The sequence below is a fragment of the Panthera onca genome, chromosome A3 (genome assembly GCF_046562875.1).
Source record: "Panthera onca isolate mPanOnc1 chromosome A3, mPanOnc1 haplotype 2, whole genome shotgun sequence".
NCBI lineage: Eukaryota > Metazoa > Chordata > Mammalia > Carnivora > Felidae > Panthera > Panthera onca.
The window spans coordinates 139930609-139951392 of NC_138341.1; the positions used below are offsets into that span (position 1 = coordinate 139930609).

General features: G+C 59.5%; 1 protein-coding gene across 1 annotated transcript; it reads right to left on the reverse strand.

Annotated features, from left to right (window-relative positions):
• Window positions 1-4425: 4425 nt before the first annotated feature.
• NPBWR2 (neuropeptides B and W receptor 2) lies at window positions 4426-5529 on the reverse strand. The gene is given in 3 exon segments (XM_060646903.3): window positions 4426-5276; window positions 5279-5375; window positions 5377-5529. Coding segments are annotated over 3 exon segments (1038 nt in total). The 5' UTR covers window positions 5467-5529.
• Between the last annotated feature and the right edge of the window lie 15255 nt (window positions 5530-20784).

Sequence of the window (20784 nt, forward strand, 5' to 3'; positions counted from 1 at the left end):
CCTGCAGAGAAACTATGGAATACTCCCAGCGCCGGACAGACTATTCTGCCTCCACCTGTGAGCTGAGCTGCAGACCTCAGCCAGGTGACCTTAAGCACCTGCAAAGAACACGAAGCACTGACTTTGGGCTGACTTCTCCTGCTTCAGGGAGCCCTGGCCCTGTGGGGTTGCTCCTGGAGAGGATGGGGCTGTGCTGGCTGCAGTGGGTGGGGGGGGGGGGGCTCTGGACACTGGGGCTGCCTCAGCTGGGGCACTGTCCTGCCAAGGCTGCAGGATTTGTGAATTTGTGCTGGTGTAACATGTATCTCCATGTATTTATGCATGCAACAAGCATGATTTCCCCTACATGTAACCAACCTTGATCATGCCTCTAGGCCCATGGAGGGCCGTAATAAACCCTTGCCTCCTGAGCAGGTGTTCTGGGCCCCTGTGGGGTGGGGCTGTTGGGGCTGTGAGTCCTTCCACTCCCTCTGTGCTCCTCACCTGGCCAGGCTCTGGCTTTGAGAAGGGATGTGACCAGTTAGTTCACGATGCCCTGGAGGTCTGTTGCCTTTCCCCCAGCACAAACCGTTTCTCCCTGAACGACTACTGTGCGTCCAGCCTGCCCCGGCTGCTAGAGGTTCCCTGCGGGTCCAGTGTGGGGGTGTGCTCTTCCCACCTGGGTCACAGGTTCAGCAGGCCCCCTGCCTGCCCCAGCCCTTCCCCCTCCCTTGAGCAGGTCTAAGGGGGGGGTCTTGATGGAAGATGAAAAGAACAGCCTCCCCTGGTGGCCCTGAGATGTGGATTCGCCCCCCTGGCCCCTGTGGGGACCCTGTTCTGCCCAGGTTGACTCTACTGGCCGAGGACCCTCTCAGAAAGAGGCCCTCAGAGTGGGTAGCAAGGGCGAGCTCAGGCCGAGGTGTTTGGGCACAGGCAGATGTGCCAATGTGTGGTTTGGTACAAGTTTTAATGACGGGCACTTTGCTTTTAAAACCAAAAGTAAGCGTCAAGGAAAAGTTTGGGAGTGACCGGCCATAGGGCGGAGGTGCGTGAAGAATGCTCAGGACAGTTGTGGTTCTGCTGATGGAGGAGCTCAAGGTGGGTCCGTGCAGGGCCGACCCCGCAGTGAGCACCCGCGCGGAGATGGGCCGTGAGGGGTCACACGAGGCGCGCCACGCAGGCGTGAGGGGCCTGTGAGGTAGCCCGCAGGACCGTGGGCGTAGGGTCCCAACCCAAGCTCTCCAGGACTGTGTCCGCCCCTGCCCAACGGCGTCCGCTGCCCACCTCCACCCGCACCGCGTCCCCACCTCCGTCCCCTCCCGCGTCGGCCGTGGCCCTGCCCCCCCACCTGCCCCCCTCGCCTCCGCCCCTACCAGCCCCCGGGGTTGGTCAAGTCTCCTGGTTCCTCCGAGCCTCAGTTTCCTCACCTCTGCAAAAGGGACGGCTGAACCTTCCTTGCGGGTTCGTGGGGGAAGGCCCAGGTTGTGGACCAGGCCGGGGCTGCGGGCAGGGGTCAGCGGCCGGGTTGCACCTGCTAGGGAGGCGGAGGGCTCGCCTGCCCTCTGGACTTTGCGCTGCGGAGCCGGCCCGCCCTAGCTGGGAGATTTGGAGAGCCGAGGGGAGCCCCGGGTCCTCCCCTGGACGACGAGCTCAGAGGTTGGGGACACTCCTTTCTCTCCCCCCACTCCACCTCAGGAAGTCACAGTGGAGGGTGTGGAGACAACCAGCGGGGGAGGCGGGCGGTTGGCATTTTCCTGGGGACCCAGCAACTCGCTTGGGTGGAACCTTGGTGAGGATTCACCTGTCCCCTCATCTCGGCTGGCCCATGGCCACCCCCTCCCCCGCCCCCGTCCTTGGGGTCTCCGGGGGCCTGGCGTGAGGACCCTCCCTCCCATCGGACGTGGGGATGGGGTGGGGCGGGGAACTGCGGGCTGCCTGGCTGATTCTGATTGGCCTTGGTCCCTGCCACGCCGCGGTCCGTCCTCCCAGTGTTGCTGGGGCCCGGGGGCGAAGGGGGCAGGGTCAAGTGTTGAGGAGTCTCTGAGCAGCGCCACGCCCCTCCCCGCCCCTCTGTTCCCACCGCTTGTCAGGAACGCACCCTCCAGCCTTTGTGACTGCTGTGCCCTGTTCACTCACTCATTTGCACCTCACACCCGCTCTCACCTCCGCGGTCTTAGAAGACGTGTCAAGAGCCTCAGCTCCTCTCCTCAAGAAGCTTGCACGGCAGGGCCAGTGCGGAGGCACTAATTGGGGCTGCTGCTGGCGGAGGTGTCTGCCCTGCAGTGACCAAACAGGTCCCAGAATCTTCCAGTGAGAGATGTGGGTGTTAGTGGTGGCTTAAAAAATGTCCACAGCCCCGAGTGTGGGCTGGGCTTAGTGGCTGACTTCTAATGATTAGAATGTGGCAAATGGCTTCCAAGATAGTCTTTTAAAATTTATTTTTATTTTTATTTATTTTTTAATTTTTAAAATGTTTTTTTTTTAATTTTTTTTTAACGTTTTATTTATTTTTGGAACAGAGAGAGACAGAGCATGAACGGGGCAGGGGCAGAGAGAGAGAGAGAGACACAGAATCGGAAGCAGGCTCCAGGCTCTGAGCCATCAGCCCAGAGCCCCACGCGGGGCTCGAACTCACGGACCGCGAGATCGTGACCTGAGCTGAAGTCGGACGCTTTAATCGACTGAGCCACCCAGGCGCCCCAATTTTTAAAATGTTTTTATTTATTTTTGAGAGAGTGAGCGAGCGAGTGAGTGAGAGAGTAGGGGAAAGGGGCAGAGGGAGAGAGAATCTTAGCCAGGCTCTGCGCTCAGCAGGGAGCCTAATGTGGGGCTTGGTCCCATGATCCTGGGATCATGACCGGAGCCGAAACCAAGAATCAGACACTCAACCGACTGAGCCACCCAGGTGCCCCCCAAGACAGTCTTAGATGGTGTTGAGGCCTCTTCCTGGCTCCCACTCTCCACTGGTTCACCCTGGGGGACCAGCAGCCACACGGGGGCAGTGTCCAAGCAGCCCTGGGGAGAGTCCATGTGGGGAGGACCTGAGGCCTCATGCGCCGGGCCATGTGAGGGGCTCCTTGGAAGCAGCGACCCAATGTGAGTCCAGCTTTCAGGTGACCAGAGCCTCACCCAACAGCCTGACTACAACCTCATGAGAGACTCTGAGCCAGAACTACTCCAAAACGTCTCTCAAATTCTTGAGCGACAGGAGCTATGAAATAATAAAATGTTGTCTTAAGCTGTTAGGATCAGGGGAAATTCATCATACGGCAGTAGATTCCGGTGTCGTCGGGGACGAGGCAGCACAGAGGTGGCTGTAAGTTGTTTCAGGCTGACAGAGAGGAGGGGAAAAGGATGTGGGTCTGAGCTTTAAGGACCACGTGACTGGAGAAGCTGGAGTATGTGAAGGGCGGCAGTCACGCCCCCTGGGGGGCACCTCATGGATGGTGAATGGTGGGTGTTGCATGCCAGCTGGACAGACAGCTCAGAGCTCTGTGCCATGAGGACTGAAGCCAGCCTGGGGCACCATGAGCTGAGGAGGGTCCTGGGAGATGCTAGATGATGCACAGAATGGCACAGCTAGAGCACCAAGCATGGAACCAGCTGGGAGCCGCGGGGCTAAGGGCGGGGGAGCCTGGCTGAGGCTTCAGGTCTCTGAATAGCCAGCAGCTAAGTGTCCCCACCCTGACCCCAGAGGTTCAGCACAGGGCTCCTGCTGGCTGAATCTAGGCCCCAGGCCACAACCCAGGGAGGAGGGGTCCGGATGTCAGCCCATCCAAGTACCAGATGCCCCCTCTAGACCGTGGGGGTCCAAAGGTCCTGGAAGAAGGGTCCTGGTGGCCACAGACTATGACATGGAGGGCACGAAAGGGGCATGGGCCACACAGCATGCAGGGTCAAGAGAGGACACCAAGTGGGCATAGGCCTCCTGGTGAAATGCCGCCCAAGTTTCAAGCTATGAGAATGCATTCCGTGGCCTTATTTGATAATTGAGTCTGTGGCCTTTGCAGTAACACCTGGCTTTCCTGCCCCAGGTGCTTGCACTTTTGCCATCTCAGCACAGTCTTGGGAGGAGCCAGCCCAAGGGTGCCGAGTGTGGAGTGCAGTGGTGGCCCCGGGATGCAATCACAGTGTGGGTTTCTTTCCCTCCAGATTATGATTGTCAGGGAAGACGGGGAAGGAGCCTCCGGGGACGTCGTCTGTCTGCCTCTCTGCAGGTGAGTAGAGTCAGGATGCCTGTTGTGCCCGGGGTCAGACAGGCAGGGTGGGGCCAGAACCTGACTCCCTGCAGCTGCCTGCCCAGGGGCTGTCCAGGTGGCAGAGATGTCGCGGTCGTCTCTGCAGGTCCGGTGGGCGGCCTTCACGGGTCTTCCTCTCTCTGTGTGGAGAAGGTGGCGATGGGACGTGAGCAGGTGAGCCTTTCCTCCAAAGGGAACAGCGCTTTTCCTAGCAGACACACGGGGGCTCTGCAGAGGGCGCTGAGGCCCCTGAGCACCGGAAGGTGCTGCGGAAGCTGTTTGGGAAGTTCTCATCCAGGAAGGCGTAGAGGAAAGGGTTGAGACAGGAGCTGGCATAGCTGAGGCTGGTGACGACGTAGGAGATGCCGCTGACCAGTGACGTCTGGGGCACGTCTGTGGTCAGGGCCACGACGGAGGCCAGGTGGAAGGGCGTCCAGCAGAGCAGGCCCACGGCCAGCACAGCCAGGACCAGGGTGGTCACCTTCCGCTTGGCTCTGCCCAGAGCTTTGGTTCTGGAGTGGAGCTGCAGGGCCCGCAGCCGACGCACCAGGTCCACGTAGAGCACGCAGAGGGTACACACGGGCACCACAAAGCCCAGGACTAGCATGTAGATGCGGCTGGCCTTGAACCAGGCCCTCTCAGGCCGCGGGAAGATCAGCCCGCAACTCGTGACCTGCAGCTGATTGCTGTAGACGCCAGCAAAGGAGGAGAAGGGCAGGACCATGATGGTGACACCGATCCAGACACAAAGGCTGGTGATCTTCGCTCCGCGGAGGGTGCGCTGGGGCACCCGGCGGCACTGTGTGGTGGCCAGCACCACCAGGTAGCGATCCACACTCGTGGTGGCCGGGAGGTAGATGCTGGAGAAGATGTTGTAGTGGTCCATGGCCAGCACCAGTTTGCAGAGCGGCTCCCCGAAGGGCCAGCGCTGCAGGAGGTGCTCCGTGATGCTGACAGGCAGCACCAGCGTGAAGAGGCCATCGGCGATGGCCAGGTTCAAGATGAACACGTTGCTCACCGTTTTCATCTTGGGCACCCTCCGAATCACGTAGATGACACTGTGTTACCTGCCAGCCCCATGGCACAGATCACAGAGTACACCGTTGGCAGGAGCACGTAGAAGGGTGGCAGCGGCTCGGGGAGGGTGACATTGTGCCCGGGTGCCGTTGTCCCAGGAGAAGTTGGCGCCCACCGCAGCCTGGAAGGGGAAGCCTCTGCTTTCAAGGGGATCCAGCCCAGCAGCCTGCATCCTGAGGTGGGACTGATAAGGATTCGCTCCCAGGGGCCGGTGGGAGGTGCTGTGGAGTTGGGAGTCTGGGCGGGGGGCCTCCTGGGGCTGGGTTCTGAGAAAGAGAAGAGAAACTCTGGGATCTGGCTGTTCGTTTGGAACAGCAGCTGCCTCAAGTTCTCTGGCAGAGGCTGTGGCCACTTTGCCAGGGTTAAGGACACACGGGGCCTCCCTCCATCCTCCCCTCCCTGTCCTGTCTGCCCCCCATGCACACTCTACATGGGGTCAAGGCAGTGCCTTTGCAAACACGCCTCCCAGACTCACCCTGCCCCCTTCAAATCCCAGGGTCCTGAAGCCAGAGCCCTCCCAGTCACAGCGCACACCCTTTCTGCCTGGCTACCTGCTCTTTTCCCCACTGACCTGTCCGATGACATGGAGCCAGAGGTTGGTGGCCTCCGTGGGCGTGCGGAGGAGGCCAGTTCAGGCTGTGGCAAGGGTGGAGGAGGGAGGTGTGGCCCCCATGGACGGGTGCTCATCAGGGTCCCAGTCAGCTCTTGATCTCCTGGGGGGCTTTCGGGACCTGCCTGGCCAACAGCCTCAGCGGGAGCTGCCTTCCCGACAAGGTCTCCAGCCTGGTGGCAGCGCCAATGAGCTGAGAAGGAGGGAGGCGGATCCCGCTGGTTGACGTGGAGCTCTGGCGGGGGAAGTGGGGGCAGGAACCGAGGTAGCACTTACTGTCGTCCCCGGGGTTGCTGCCACGCTCACTCGCCTGGTTGGAGTCTCCAGTGGGCGGCCCTGGTGTGCGTGTATGCGTGCGTGCGTGTGCATCTGTGCACATGTGTGCCTGTGTGTGGGGGCCTCGGGCAGGCCCAGGTTTGTTGGCCATGGCTGTGCGCGCCACTGAGCTCGTCCGTGCCTTTGTCTGTGGGTCCCTGTAGACCTGGGCACCCTTATCTGCATATGTGGGTGCCTTGGCAGGTCTTGTGCCTGACCCTGTGTGTGTGCCCGTGTGTATCGTGCATCTGTGTCTGTCCGTGTGCGGTTTCTGTCGTAAAGCTCTGTACTTGGGTCTGCGGGGCGGTCTACATAGGTTCCAGCCAGATTTAGGAATCTGGGGGGGGGGGGTCCTGTATGTCTTTGTATGGAAGCAGGATCTATTGCCTGCAGACAACCCAATTCTCTCTCTCTCTCTCTCTCTCTCTCTCTCTCTCTTGCCGAAAGAAGGACATGTACGTGTGCCAAAACCACACATGCGGTGGAAGTGTGCGGAGAGATTTGTTCTTGTCTAGCTCCTGGTCCCTCCCTGAGTGCCCACTGTCACTAGCCACTCTCAAAGACTTGCTCAGTCCCGATACCTTACAGCTGGGCTGTTTCAGCAATGCTGCAGCTACTGACGGTCCCCGGCACCGTCTCTGGGCAGGTCCTCAGCAGGGACTTCGGCGTCAAGGGCCCGTGTGTTTCCAGTCTAGGAGGACAAGGCTGCCTACCTCCTGCTGGGTGTCTCCCCACCTTCCTCGCTGTGCTTCCTTCACCAGAGCCGCAGTTCCTGTGTCCCCGCGGCCTGGGTCAGGACAGGAGCCGGGGCAGTTGCCCAAGTACCCTGAAGTCACCCGGCCCGAGGCCGGGGGCTGGGTGCACCAGCCTCTCCTCCCACGGGCCCAGAGGTGGGCATAGCCGGGTGGGGGTGCTGGGAGCCTCAGCTGGGGGCTCCGGCCACCCCTCTAGGGCTGAGCCTCCACCCCACGGGGCCCCCAGCAGGGTCTGCTCCATACCCTGGCAGCCCCAAGGACCCTCACCTCCATGCAGGAGCACGCAGGCATTTGTTTCTGGTGTGTGTAGGGCACTGTCGCTAGAACTCGCTTTGGAACAATTCACTGTCCCGTGTGAATACCCTCAGACTTCGTCGATGTGAACAAGGACATTCTCTCTGAGAAGCAGAGTGAAAGAGGCCGGAGAGAATGCTGTCCGCCTTGCTTCTGTGAACCAGGCTGGGCCCGGGCACCCTGGGAGGGAGGGAGTGGCTCTCTGGCCCGGGCAGGATGGTCTCTGGGCCGACGGTGAGCTCCAGGCTGAGAACCAGCAAAGCTGGGGGATGTGTGGTCAGGGACTGTGAGGAGAAGCCCTGGGGGTGGCTCCCTCTGAGGATGTGGGGCTGGGGCTGGACTTGGGGATGTTTCGGGTGGGCTGAGGTGCTGGTTCCTGGACGCCAGAAGACAGGAAGAGGAGAGGGTCAGGCTCGTGTCTGGCCACAGTGTCTGGCCATACTGGCCATGTCGGCAGGTGTGCGGGCCGTGCTGAGTGGCTGACCGCTCTGGGCCTGGCTGTGGGCCTTCCCTGGGAGGGATGCCGGGGTCCCCGTCCCTTGCTCATCTTAGGAGGGGTCTGTGGCTCTGTCTGCCCTCTGGCCAGCACGTAGCAGACTGGTGTCCTGTCTCGCCCTGAGCACGGGCCCTGGAGTGGGGTTCTTCACGGCAAGCCCTGCCCAGGTGGGACCCTTGTATCCCTCCTGCTTTGTCCCGGCTCAGCAAAGGACCAAGTGCCGTCCCAAACTTTCTCCGGAGCTGGTGATTCCAGGCAGGCCTTTTCCTGAGTGCTCGGGAGGGGCCACAGCCCAGTATCAGAAGTACAAGAACCCTCTCGTGGGCTTTCCCACTGTGTCTTTGGCTTCCTCTGAGGCAAACCGGACTCTGGGTTTCACCCCACCGGTGTCTGGCTGGGTCTGGGACTCTGAGCCCCTCTGAGACCTGGTCTCTGCCCTCCTAAGTCTGTCCTGGGTGCTGGCCTGGCTCCCCGCTGTCACCTCTGAAGTGGGATGGGGGGGTAGAAGATGGGAGGGTGGAGGGCCCAGAGGCAGCAGGGGCTGGGGGAGAATGGGGACACCAGGTGCGGGTGCTTAGCTAGCCCCTGGCACATTCAGGTGGGGGTCTCGGGACCCCAGGGAGCCAATGCCAGGCCTGCAGGCGCAGTGACTCTCCTAGATGCCCCTTCCTCCCACAGAAGCACCTCAGCTGAGGCCCCTGGCAACACCGTGGCCCCAGCCCTTGCCCCCTGGTCCTTTGTCCTGCCCTGTGGGTTGGGCACTGTGTGAACGTCACTCCGGGGAGATCGGTTCCATTTTCAGAAATGAGTGAGGTGAGATGCTGTCAGCCTGTGGAGAGATGCGGGCAGGGGGCCGTGGGGGAGGGAGCGTGATCTTGTGTGATGGTGAATTTGTGTTTGTGTGCTGCTGTGTGCACCGGTCTGCACGCTTGGGGGGAAGCAGGTCCAGAGAGCCCAGTGGGCCCTTGTCCCCCTCAGAGCAGGGCGGCGGGGGAGCACGGACAGTGTGGCTAGTGGGTAATGAGCGTTAGACCCTGAGACAATGTAGGCCGCGAGCGAGCTTAGCCGTGTCAGCTTTACTCTGTCATGATACGTGGGTGTGGCAGCCACCTTCCACCTATCCCTGACTGAAACGGGTGACTTGGGTCTTTACACACACACGCGCGTGCACACACACTTGTACAGGCATATGCAGACACGTACAGAGACACGTGGAGACATATAGACACACACTTATGCACACACACGCATGTGCACATGTGTGCACCGAGCACCCGTGTGCTCACCTGTGTTTCGGCAATGTCAGCTCCACCCAGGCAGGCCTGGTGGGGACGACAGGCACTCTGCCCTGCAGGTTGGGGTCCAGGCCTGCCTGCTCTCCTGCTCTCTCCTTCACCGGCTCACCAGGTGAGGAGGTGCCTGGGCCCCAGCTGCCTCTAAGAAGGTAACTGAGAAGCTGAGTTCCCTGGAAAAAGACACGGCCCGTCTTCCTAGGATGGGAACCAGGTCCTCACACTTCTCCGGGAGGCAGAGAGAGCCCTCTACGTGTAACCCTGAGGGGACGGGACTCTCCTCCCCTCCCTGCCACTGGGCGCCCAGCTGTCTCCCCGTCCTTTAACACCCAGTGAGCGCTGAGCTGTCCCCAGGGGGAGGTCATGGCCTGGGGGTTCTTGTGCCAGGTGCTTAGGGAGGCCTCTGGCTCAGGGCAGGTGGGAGAAACCCGGGGCAGCCAGACTGGGGTCCCACAGGGGCTCCAGCTTAGTCAACTTTCAGACACCCCAACTCTAGGCCCAGGGTCATTAGTTTGCTCCACGAGCATTTGACCAGGAATACAGCAGTGAGCAAAGAGGAAAGTCTTCCCGCTCTCACAGGGCTGATGCCGTAGCAGGGAAGCATCGAGCGCGGCGTGAGATGTGGTCCAAGACGAGGTGTGCTACGGGGGAGCAAAGCAGAGGGGCCTGCCGGCGATGCTGGCGCCCCGTCCATCTTTGAGAGGGTGGCCCTGCTGAGAAGGCTGGAGCCGCAAGAGTCTAAGGAGGTGGCAGAGCCTTGCAAGTGTGTGTGCTGAGGACAAAGGACAAGGGGAGGGAGGGGTCTCCGGGAGGGAGGGACCAGGGGCTTTGGCTGCCCGGACCAGGGTACTGGCTCTTGTCTCTGTGAAAACTTCGAGGAGGGGAGGATGGTCCTGCCACATCCTCAGGTGGAGAGGGTCTGTGGGGTGAGGGGGTGGAGGGGGCTGAGGGGGACGAGGGAGGGGTTGGTGCAGGAGCCCCGCCGGGGGTCTGTAGGGGCAGCCAGGTTGGAAGGGGGCGTATTGTCCAGAGTCCAGTTGGCTGTGGATGGCACCAGCCCCACCTGAGGTCTTTGGGAGGCAGGGTTTGGGGCAACCTGGGCCAGGGCCTGGGCTGCTTGCACAGCCTGCCTGCCCTGCATACGGCCCCTGCCCTGCCCACACGCACTCCCTCTTCCCTCTCCAGACACCAGCTGAGAAACTTCTAGGTGACTTAAACCCAGGCAGGAATGAGGCACGAGGGTTCCCCGAGGCAAGCCAGGCCCTTCTCAGCATGGGAGGGTCATTTGGCTGTATTACCAGACAGCCTACCCCTTCCTGTCCCCCAGAAACTTGGATGAGGAGGGCTTGGAGGCTGAAATGGAAATGGGGCGGCAGGTGTGGGCAACTTTGTAGTGGCGGCTCCCCTCCTTCCTGCTCAGGCTCCAGCAACCAGAAGTGGGCCCTACTGGGTGGGAAGGGGGGCTTCACCAAGCACGTGTCCCTGTCCTGAGTTGGGGGGCACGTCTCCCCGGGTGGTCCTGGTGCACTTGGAGTGAGAGGGGTGGAGGGGGGTCTCCTCTTGTCTCCAGCAGAGCTCCTGTGGTCGCTCGGAGAGCATGGGCAGGGCAGGGAGGGAGGGTGCAGGTGCCTATGTGTCTCAGGTGGGAGGGGTCACAGGCACATCTGCGTATGTAAAAACGCACGTGGGTGGTGGGAGATTGTGGATGTACCTGGACACCCTCTCCCTACGCCTGGAGTGGCCCAGCACCCTGGGCCAGAGATGGGACCCAGGAAGGAGCCATCCATGAGCCCGGCCTCCTTGTCAGTCCCCGAATTCATGCCGAAGGTCAGTAGACAGGCAAGGCTGATTCATCCTCGAATAAACTCCTGCAGAGCCATGACTCAGACCAGAAGGCCAGGCCAGGAGGTGGTTCTGGAGCTGGGCAGTGCTTGTCCTTCTGTGCAGGGCTCATGCCACACAGTTCAGCTTGTTTCTGGTCCCGGGGAACGTGGGCAGCCGGCCTTTTCCACAGGTGCAGCCGGGAATAGGATGCTCCAGAGGCCAGACCTGTTCACCTTGGACCCGGCTCTCAGACTGTGGGCAGATGAGGCAGGGGTGGGACAGTTGGTGGAGTAAGGCCAGGATGAGGTCGCCCTCGGGGCTCCTGGGCAGGGGAGGACAGGCTGAGCTGGCAGCAAGTAGGGCCAGAGTGACGGGTCCTGCCGGGCAAGGTTGCTTATTCCCTTCCCTACCTGCCTGGCACCGACCCCAAGGACAGAGGAGGGAGCCTGGCCTGCTGCATGAGCTTTGGCGACCCCAGGGCCCTGTACGAAGTATAGCACGCACACCTTCCCGCACTGCACACAGATCTCAGCACACACGCCCTCCTCCCCCGCACTTGCAGAAACTCCTGCTCAATTCCACACCCCTCCTGCCATCTTTACATCCAGATGGTGGCGTGGGGCTGTCCGGGATGGCCACTGAGACCGGGCACTGGCGAGGGGCCCTCTCTGGCTGCAGGGGTATCGGTGATGGGGGAAGGGCAGCCAGGGCAGGCGTGGGGCCCCCAGGTCAGGTGCTCGCTGCTCCATATACAGGTGCTGGTGAGCACACGTGTTTTCATGCCCCGTGTGTGCAGCATCTTGCTCGCACGTGTCATGCTGACACGCCCCGTGGTACTGGCTCACCCTTGGGTGACACGTGCGTGCACATGACTGGCTCTGCCTCGGGGCTGCACGTGGCACCAGCGCCCGTTCCTGCTTTCGAGTCTCGTCTACTCATCCCGGACACCTTCACCTGGAGCACCTTCTCTTTGGCCTCTGTGGTCGGTGACCAGGGTCCTGCTGTGGTGGGGACCGGCAGGCCCGGTGTCTGCAAGGCTCTGACACAGGGAGGGATTTTGGGTGCTCTGTGGGGGTTGGGGAGGGTCCGTGCCTGGGGCCGGGGGAGTGTGGGGAAGGAAGCAGGGCTTAGCTGGGGGGCATCGGGGCTGGCTCTGGCCCCTCCCTCCAGGTCCCCGTCCTCTGTGCAGGGCCTGGCCTTTTGCTCCACAAGCCAGTGATGGCTGCTGAACAAAGGGTGCCTCCAGGAGTAGAGGGAGGCAGCCCAGCCCAGGACCCACAGGCATGCCCCACACTGGGCTTCCTGCCGATGGGGCTGCCCTGGACTCCGCTCACCCTTTGGCTCACTTGAACCTCTGCTGGTCCCTGAAGCAGACGCTGATGTTGGCCTACTGTGTGTGCACCAGGCCCTAGAAATAATGCTAGGGACGGGGCTGGGCTGGGACCTGGCAGGATTGTGGTAGCACCTCTGTCCAGTGATTATAGGAGGGGCCTCTTGCTGCCACTCTGGCAGTGGTCAGGATAAGGGGCTGAGGCTGGGACCAACCCAGCTAAGAATGGCTGCTCTACCCAGCCTGGAGCCTTGGGGTAGGGCAGGGGTGGCCTCTGCTCCCAGAGTCTGGGGTGAGGGCTTCTGTCTGAGAGACTGAACTAGACAGACCTGCGAGCGATGCTTCATGTCTAAGGAGCCACTTGTCCTGGCTCTTCTGGTCCCGTGTCCTGCAGGATACACGTCTCTCCTCCCTGCCTGGCTCCTCGTGGAGCCCTGGGCTGGGTCTGCGACCATTCTGTCCCCACCAGAGTGCGCTCAACCCAGGGTTCCAGGGAGGGAGAGAGACAGCAGGTGGAGGGAGTTTTCCGCTGCGAGCCAGACCTGGTGGGAGTGTGTCACGGCAGAGCAGGCTGTCCGTGCAGGTGTGGCCGTGGTGTCCACGTATGTGAGCTGGGTGTGTGTGCAAGGGCATGCGGACAACTCTGGGCTGGTGCTGTGGCACAGGCGGGCTTGCTACGGGTCAGGCATGTGGCTTGGTCAGGGCTCAGAGTTCCTTGCCTGGGACTTCTGCCCCCGTCCAGCACCGAAGCATAGACCTGCGAGTGGGTGGGCCGGAGAGCCCTGCGCTGACCTGCTTGGCCTGGCCTGCTGGGCCCTGCAACAATCCGTGGGGAGAGTCTAGTTTCACGGGGCCCGTGGCCACCGTGGTTGTGGTTTCCCAGGGGAGGACGGAGGTTTGAATCCAGACTGGAAGTCCCCCCACCCCTTGCCCACCGTGATTTCTGTCTCAGGTGACCAGCAAGCTGTGCCATCAGCTGGGGATGGAGAAGGCGAGGAGGCCGTGTGTGCGCACAGTACGTTGCCCGTGCCGGAGTTCCTCCGTGCTGCAGTGGTGGAGTTGGCAAGGGTGACACCGTGTTCGTGGAGGAGGTCAGGTGCCAGGCTAGGCGAGGGCACCTTGGGAAGGGCTGACGTGGTTTGGCGGTCTGAGCGGTCTGGGAGGAAGATCAGAGTCAATGGGGTGTGTGGGCACAGAGTTCACGGCTTCCATCTTGGAATGGAAGAGGCAGGCCAGCCTGGGGATGGGGGTTGGAGGAGGCGAGGGGCAGGGGGGCCCAGTTTCATAGCAAAGACTCCAGGTCTCGGCTTAATGGTGGCCTCCTGCCCTGAGCAGCGTTGCCTTCTCGTACCCAGAGCCCCGCCAAGTGCTTCACTGGGGCTCCTTCTCTGTCTTCTCACTGGACTTGAGGACTGTGGTGTGGTCCGTGTGTCCTCAAGGCTGTGTCTAGAGCCCAGGACCTGGGTGTCCTTCCTCCCCAGGCCTCTTCTTGAAGCTCCAGGTCTTGAAGGAGATTCTGGGCCCCACACCCGCCCTGGGTGAGTCAGCAAGGGCCCAGCTCCCACTCACGTGTAGCCTCTCTAGTCTCCATGACAATCCTGTCCAAACAGGTCATACCTGGGTGTCCACCTTGACTGTACCCTCTCAAGAGCCCCCCACCTCCCCATCTGTGACCCTGCAGCCTCCGACATCCCCTTTGTGGGAAGGACCGTCCTGGTGCACCTGGGCCTCTCTGGGTTTTAGTACCGAACATCTGAACTCCAGGAAACGCCTTGGCTCTGGACAAACCATTTATCCATGGGGCCTGCCGGGGTGCATGTGGGAGGGCACTTCCCCCAGAGGGAAGGCTGCCTGCTGTAGCCCGTAAGGCCTGGACTCTGCCTGAAGACGATGTCTTGTCCCCTTTCCCAAGTCTCTTGGCCTGTCTCCTTCTGCTTTACCCGAGTGGCCACTATGGGCCGGGTGCTGCCAGACCTATCAGCCCTCGTGTTGTTTCTGCCCGTAAGGACCCAGGAGGCGGTACCAGTCTTGCCTTACTTTGTAGGTGAAAACAGCAGGCTCCGACGGGGCTTCTCCGGCATGAGCTTGTGATGCTAGAGCAACCGGACACACTTGGCTTCCGATGGAGCTGCTGCCGTCAGCGTCCTCCACGGGAGGACACTCAGGGGCTGGCCCCGGTGTCAGCTACCTGCTGCTCCCTCAAGAACCTGGCCCTCTGCGGGCAGGTTCCAGAGCAGCTGGAAACCCGGAGCCCCTGCGTCCTTCCCGGGGATCGAGGAGCGTAGCCGTGAGCAGAGTTCGCGCTCTCGCTGAGAGACCCTCAGAGCTGGTGGCTCTTGCCGCGGAGGTGGGTCCTGCCTGAGGTCTCTGTCCATATCCCCGCAGGGTGGTCTGGAGTGCTGGTCTAGAGCCGGGTCCGTCCTTGCCGTGTGAGCCTTGCTCTGCTCGCTGCCTGCACGGGCTGGGCCCACTGCCTGTGGACGCTGGAATGAACCTGCCGTCCTACCTGCCCACGCTGCTCTGGGCCTGGTCTGGGGTCTCAGCCTGGGGCTTGGGCGGCTCAGATGGACACTTGGAGTCAATACTGGCCTCACATCAGCTGTAAGTGGGACAGGAGGCTGTAAGGGGCTGTGAACTGCAGGGTGCAGGGGGGACAGGGGTTCCTGGAGGTGGTGTGTGGTGGGGATCATCAGGTTGTGCAGGGAACTGAGAAACCGGGTTAGCCACTGGCCCAAAGCACCTCGAACCCCCCGTCTTCCAAGAGGCTCTCCCAGACTAGTTTTGAACGGCCAAGGCAGTCATTTTCCTTAGGGTTGGGGTGTGTGAGCAGGATCCCCTCTGTCTCCCAGGCCCGGTGAGTTCTGCTCAATGCAGCCCAACCCTGACACCTAGTGGCCAGTTATGAGCACTGCTGCAGAGAGGACAGGACAGCTGGCTTGGGGAGGGCGGGGGCGGGGGGGGGGGGGGGGAGGTGGCCCTCCAGCCCAGGTCCCTTGGAACTTTCCTAAAGAATAACCTGGACACGCCGAAAGGAGGCCCCAGTGGTGGGACCCCGGGCTTTGGGACAGAACTGCACGTGGCTCATTCAACACATTTGTGAACTTCTGTGGCAGTTGCGGGGGTGGGGGGGGCGTGTTCCTGAGGATTCAGGGACACGTGTGGCTGACCTTCAAGTAGTTCCATTCTGGGGTTGATGTTCATCATGCTAGAGGCTCGTCTTTCTTTGATGGGCCAACACTGATCGAGTTATGGCAGGCTTCCTAGAGAGGTGGCCTCTTAGCTTCCAGGGGTGAGTAGGGTTACCTGGGGAGGGTGTAGGAGCATGAGAGGGAGCAAGCAAGGACAGAGGTGGGAAGGGGTGAGGCTGGAGGGCCGGCAGGGCCACAATGAGAAGAGACCTTAATGGGTCTCTATCTGGGGCAGTGCGGACTGCAGACAGTTTTAGGCAGAGGGGTGATGTGGCCGCGTTTGTGTTTCAAAACAATCATTCTGGCTGCTGGATGGAAGGTGGACAGGAGGGTTGGGGCTGGCAAAAGGTGGCCACTGGGAACTGGAGCCACTGAGATCCCAGTCTGGTGGGGGAGGGGGACACTGGCAGGTGGGTCCTGGGGACAGGCTGATTTGGAGGGGAGTTATGGGTACCAGCACCCTTGAAGACAGAGAGGTGGGGACACCTGATGTTGGGAGACCGGGGGCTGGAGTCTCAGTTGCTAGATAGATAGCAACTGATAGAACAGTTGCAGAGGGATCCACGGGGAGGGGCTTAACAGGTCTCAACTGCCCGGAGAGGCCTTAGCTAAGTCCCTGCCTGATGCTTCAGCCTGCTTTCTTCCCAGCGGGGCAGGGGCAGTGCAGATCTCTGATGGCAACACTGGTGGCCAAATCTTACATCCCAAGATAGCAGAGAAGAGGGTCCAGGGGTCTTTTGAGGGTGGGAAGGTGTCTGGGCAGCGGGAGGCTCCCTGGAGCCCAGGGGGACGATAGATGAGGCAGGCGCCGGGGGGCCTGAGCGGGGGCCTAGCAGCTTGAAAGGCTCCAGAGGTGCCCAGTGGGGCTTTGGGGACTTGACATTTCCACGTGATCTGTGTGAAAGCGTCGTCCCTGCGTTGGTGAGGAGCTCGTGTGATGGGCAAGAGATGTGCACGTGCACACACTGTGTGTTGCGTGTGCATGCGTGCGGTGTATACGCTGCGTGTTGAGTGTGCGTGTGTGTTTCGCGGACTGTGTGTTGCGTGCTCACACGTGCCGGGTGTCTGGGAGTTCTCCTTTCTGCCTCTGCTATTTTCTTCAGTCTTTCTCTACTTGGCAACCAGAGTGATTTTTCTAAAATCCAGTAGGGTCATGTCATTTTTGTCTCTAAAATCCTTTGAAAACTACTCATTAAAGATTTATGAGCGAAAGATGAGATCGTGTTTGGGATTTGCCTGAAGACAGTCCTGGGAGTGTGGACAGAGCGGATCTTTGACAGGGTGTGGTGGGAGGCACGCTAGTCCTGTGTTCTCTCCACTTCTGTGTGCACGTGAGGTGTCGTCGGGATGATTTGTGAGCCAAAAGACTTTGAAATGTCAGCAAAAGTTCTTGGGTGTCCTGTTGGCTCTACCTTACAGATTTTCTGTCTTTCATTATCTTTGAACTATTCATAGCTCTATAATCCCAGAAAATTGATAGTAGTGCAGACAGTTCTTTTTCACCGAAGTGCAGATTAGTTCTGTCGGTGGAAAGCACCTGAGGGTTGCTCTCTGAGTGGTGACCAGTCGTCACGTACTTACAGACTCATTTCAGGGTTCTTGATCGCCTATGTTTATGTTTGTGGTTTGGATTTTCCTTTGAACTGGGTCGTGACATTTTACTGGTGTCTTCATCAATGAGCGTTGTGGGTTGAGTCAGGTCCTTAAAAAGACATGTTGAAGTCCTAACCCCAGCACCTGTGAACGTGACCTTATTTGGAAGTAGGTATTTGCAGATGTGATTGGTTAAGATGAGGTCGTAGGGACAGGAGTGAAATCCTTATCAGAAGAGGAAAATTTGCATACAGACACAGAAGATACAGCCGGAGCGCTAGGTGATGTGCGATGGAGGTGGAGACTGGGACCCTGGAGACCACCAGAACCTGGGAGGGGTGAGAGAGGAAGCCCAGCTAGACATTGGGAGAGAGCGTGGCTCTGCTGACACCTTGGCTTTGGAGTTCTGCCTTCCGGAACTGTGAGAGAGTGAAGTTGTGCTGTTTTAAGTCACCCCATCTGTGGCGGGAAACGCATTCAGTGCTTTTATGCTGGCGGGGAGCCCCAAATAGAGGGGTCAGGCCTACGGGAAACGAGAGAGGCCGGAGGAGGGGTGGGTCATGGAGACTTTTGTACCTTTTCCTAAAGGCAGTGGGAAGCCTTTGAGAAAAAAAATGCAAAAGACAGAAAACAAATCATTCTCGAAATGTTAAAGAAAAAACTTTCAAAGGTAAAATCATGATCCTCACGTCAAAGATTTTATTTTCCTTTCATTAGTTCTAACTCCTGGGACTGAGAACAGGGTTCGAGGCTCTGCAGCCACAGTCACTTCTGCAGATGGTCCTGGCGGAGGTCAGCCCAGGGGCAGGCAGGGGTCATGTGGGCAACTGTTGGGTATCGAAGGTGGAGCGTTAGCACGTTTGTCTTGGATTGTCGACGCTTCGTCATTCAGTCCACAAATGGCAGTAGAAGTGGCTCTGGCAGTCCTGGCTCCAGACTGTGCGTGTTTGTGCGCACATGTGTTTGTAGACGCATCCCAACACGGACAGATCGCAAGGCGGGTACACCCTGGGACCCATGCCCTGGAGGGCGCGGTGCAGATTCTCTGCAGTGTAGACACATCAGGGGTGGCTATGCTCCACTATGCATCCTGCAAGGTGGATGTACAGGGTGTAGTGCAGGGAGGACCCTCTGTAGTGTAGACGTGCTGGCTGCGGTATAGATGCCCTGCAGTGTAGATCCTGTGGTAGAGAGTGGACGGTGTGGGCCGTCTGTGCACGCCCTGTTCCAAGGCACCTGGCTGGGCCTGTCCCCTGGGCACACAGGAGGCAGGGTGAGGATCGCTGCTGGGGCTGTGGGCCGAGAGTGGCTGGGCAGCCCATCAGATGGGGCCTGAGACTCAGCCCTAAACCCAGGTGGGGGTGCCCTAGGGGGGGTTGTGTCCTCTCTCACATCCTGTGGGGACCCCTGTCACTACCTGTCCTCATGGACCCCCAGCCTGAGTTCTGTCCGTCCCAGTGGATTCCTGGGGGCTTCTGGGGGGGGGGCGTTGTCAGACCACATTTCTCTCTGGGGTCATTGGTCTTGTCCACAGACATGTTGGAAAGGGCCCCAACACTTGCTTCAGTAGCTTCTGGGGATTGTATTAACTTTAGGACCCCACCCCACTGCCAAGGCAGGTCAGGGTGAGCCGGGCACCTGGGTTTTATTTCTTTATTTGTAATTGAAGTATGACAAACACACTGATTGATTCAGATCCAGTGTGTGTCCCCGTGGACCCTCACAGAGAGCCCTGGATCACACAGAATGTGGCCCCAGAGCAACACCCCAGGGTTTAACAGGGTCCTGGGGACCCACCTGGGTCCCCAGACTGTGTCTCCTCTCTCATCTGCCAGACGGTGGCAGAGTTCCCTCACATGTGCCCGCAGGGACAGCTTCCAGGGGCTCCTGGGGGAGGGGCCCGTCTGTGGGGTGCTGGGAGTCAGCGGAAGCTCCCATTAGACTCTCAGAGGGGCTAGCATCCAAAAGGAAGCCTGCCAACACATAAAATCACATGGGGAGGCCCCCGATCCCGTCCCCAGGGTCAGAGCCTTTGGGGCTGGCTACAGGATTGGGAATTCAAAAATGTATATATAAATATTTTAATACATTTTATTTTTCCTTTTTGGAGGAGGGGGAATAGGTTATACATGCAGATGATTCAAAAAGAAAAAGGCACAAGAGAGGGTCACCCTGAGGAGGGAACCTCTCCTGCCTTCTCAGCCACAGAGAGGCATCTGTTCTGCCATCAGTCTCTCACGGGGCCTCCAGGGCAGCCCCGTCCACGTGGCTCTGTGTCTGTGAGAGTCCCCGTGTGGCCCACGGTGCTGACTAGCCATTGTTGATGGACATTCAGGCTGTTTTTCACTTTTCCGTCATGGACAGTGATGCAGCGATGTCCCTGAACGTGTGCCTTTCCCGATAGTGAGCTTGTCTCAGGGTAGATCCCTAGGAATACGGGGTAGTTTTAACTTTGGAAGGTCTGTTGTCTCGTTGCCCCCCACAGAGCCTGCCCCCGCCCTGCAGCAGTGGGTGAGGTGTCGTCCCCATTCTCCCAACGCGTCTGTGCCAAGAAACCTTTGGATCTTTGCTAATCTAAGAGGGTCGACACGGTTTGAGATTGCGTTTCTCCTACCGGGAGCTAAGTTGAACAGCTTTCTATGTGTTTGAAAGTTTGTAACTTCTCCTTGTTCTATAAATTATTTATGTCCTTGACCCATTTTCTATTGGGTTGTTGGACTTTGTCTTACTGATTTGTACAGCCTTTTTATGCAGTAAGGCTTTATCCTTAAACACCTGCAAATATTTTTCTTCATTTGTTATTTGACTTTTATCTTTGTTTACAGTAGTTTTGCCTTGTAGAAATGTTTGCACTATGCGAGGTGAAATTCTTTTTATAGTTTGTGCTTTGTGAGCTCATAATATCGTCCCTATTCTAGTACTTCTATTGTTATATTTAAATGTTTGCCTCTTTGGTCCATTCGGATTTATTTTGGTATACAATCCAAATTAGAGATCTGTGTCAGTTAGGGTCCAGCTAGGAGACCCACGCTCCAGTTGGGAAACTGAGGAGAGCTGAAAAAGGGGACCGAGGTGTAGGCGGGAGGATTGCCCTGGGTAAGGTGGAGCCCACCCCTAGACCCGAGAGCACCTGGAGAAGGCTGCCTTACAGGAGCTGAGCCCTGTGGGTGAGAATAAGTGCCCGGGCTCCAATCTCCTGCGAGGGTCCTCAGGCAGCAGCCAAGAGGCAGGTGGCCAGCAGGTGCCCTGTGGCTCTGGGCAGGGGGACAGAGGAGGAGTGGGGGCTGGGCTAGATGCTGGGCACGTCCGGTACAAGGTGGTGAACCAGTTATAGAAGCAGCGCGGGACTTGGGAAGGGGCTCTTTGAGGAGCTCCCTGGGGGAGTTGGACAGAGCCCTTAGGCTGCGAGATGAGGTTGGGAGTTTGGAGGCTCTGGAGGCCAAGGAGAAAGACCTGCGTGGGGTGAGCTGACCATGAGCTGGTGGCCCTCAGGACAAAGCCACGATCTGCCTTTCCAGCCCTGGGCTGTCTCTGCTGAGCTCTTGGGACCTCTCCGGGGCAGTGGGGTGGGGGTGGGGCGGGGGATGATGCTGGGCCGTGCATGGAGCAGGGTCTGCGGGGGTGGACAGTGTGAGGGAGGCCACTGGTGTGTGCAGGGCCCCTGGCCTCCTCTCAGAGGAGGACCCACAGGACGCCCTGCCCTGCAGGCTGCCAGCACTCTGGGAAGGGGGATCCAAGGTCTGATTGGCTCTGCTAAGGGCAGTTGAATTTGGGGAACCCATAGGGGCCCAGG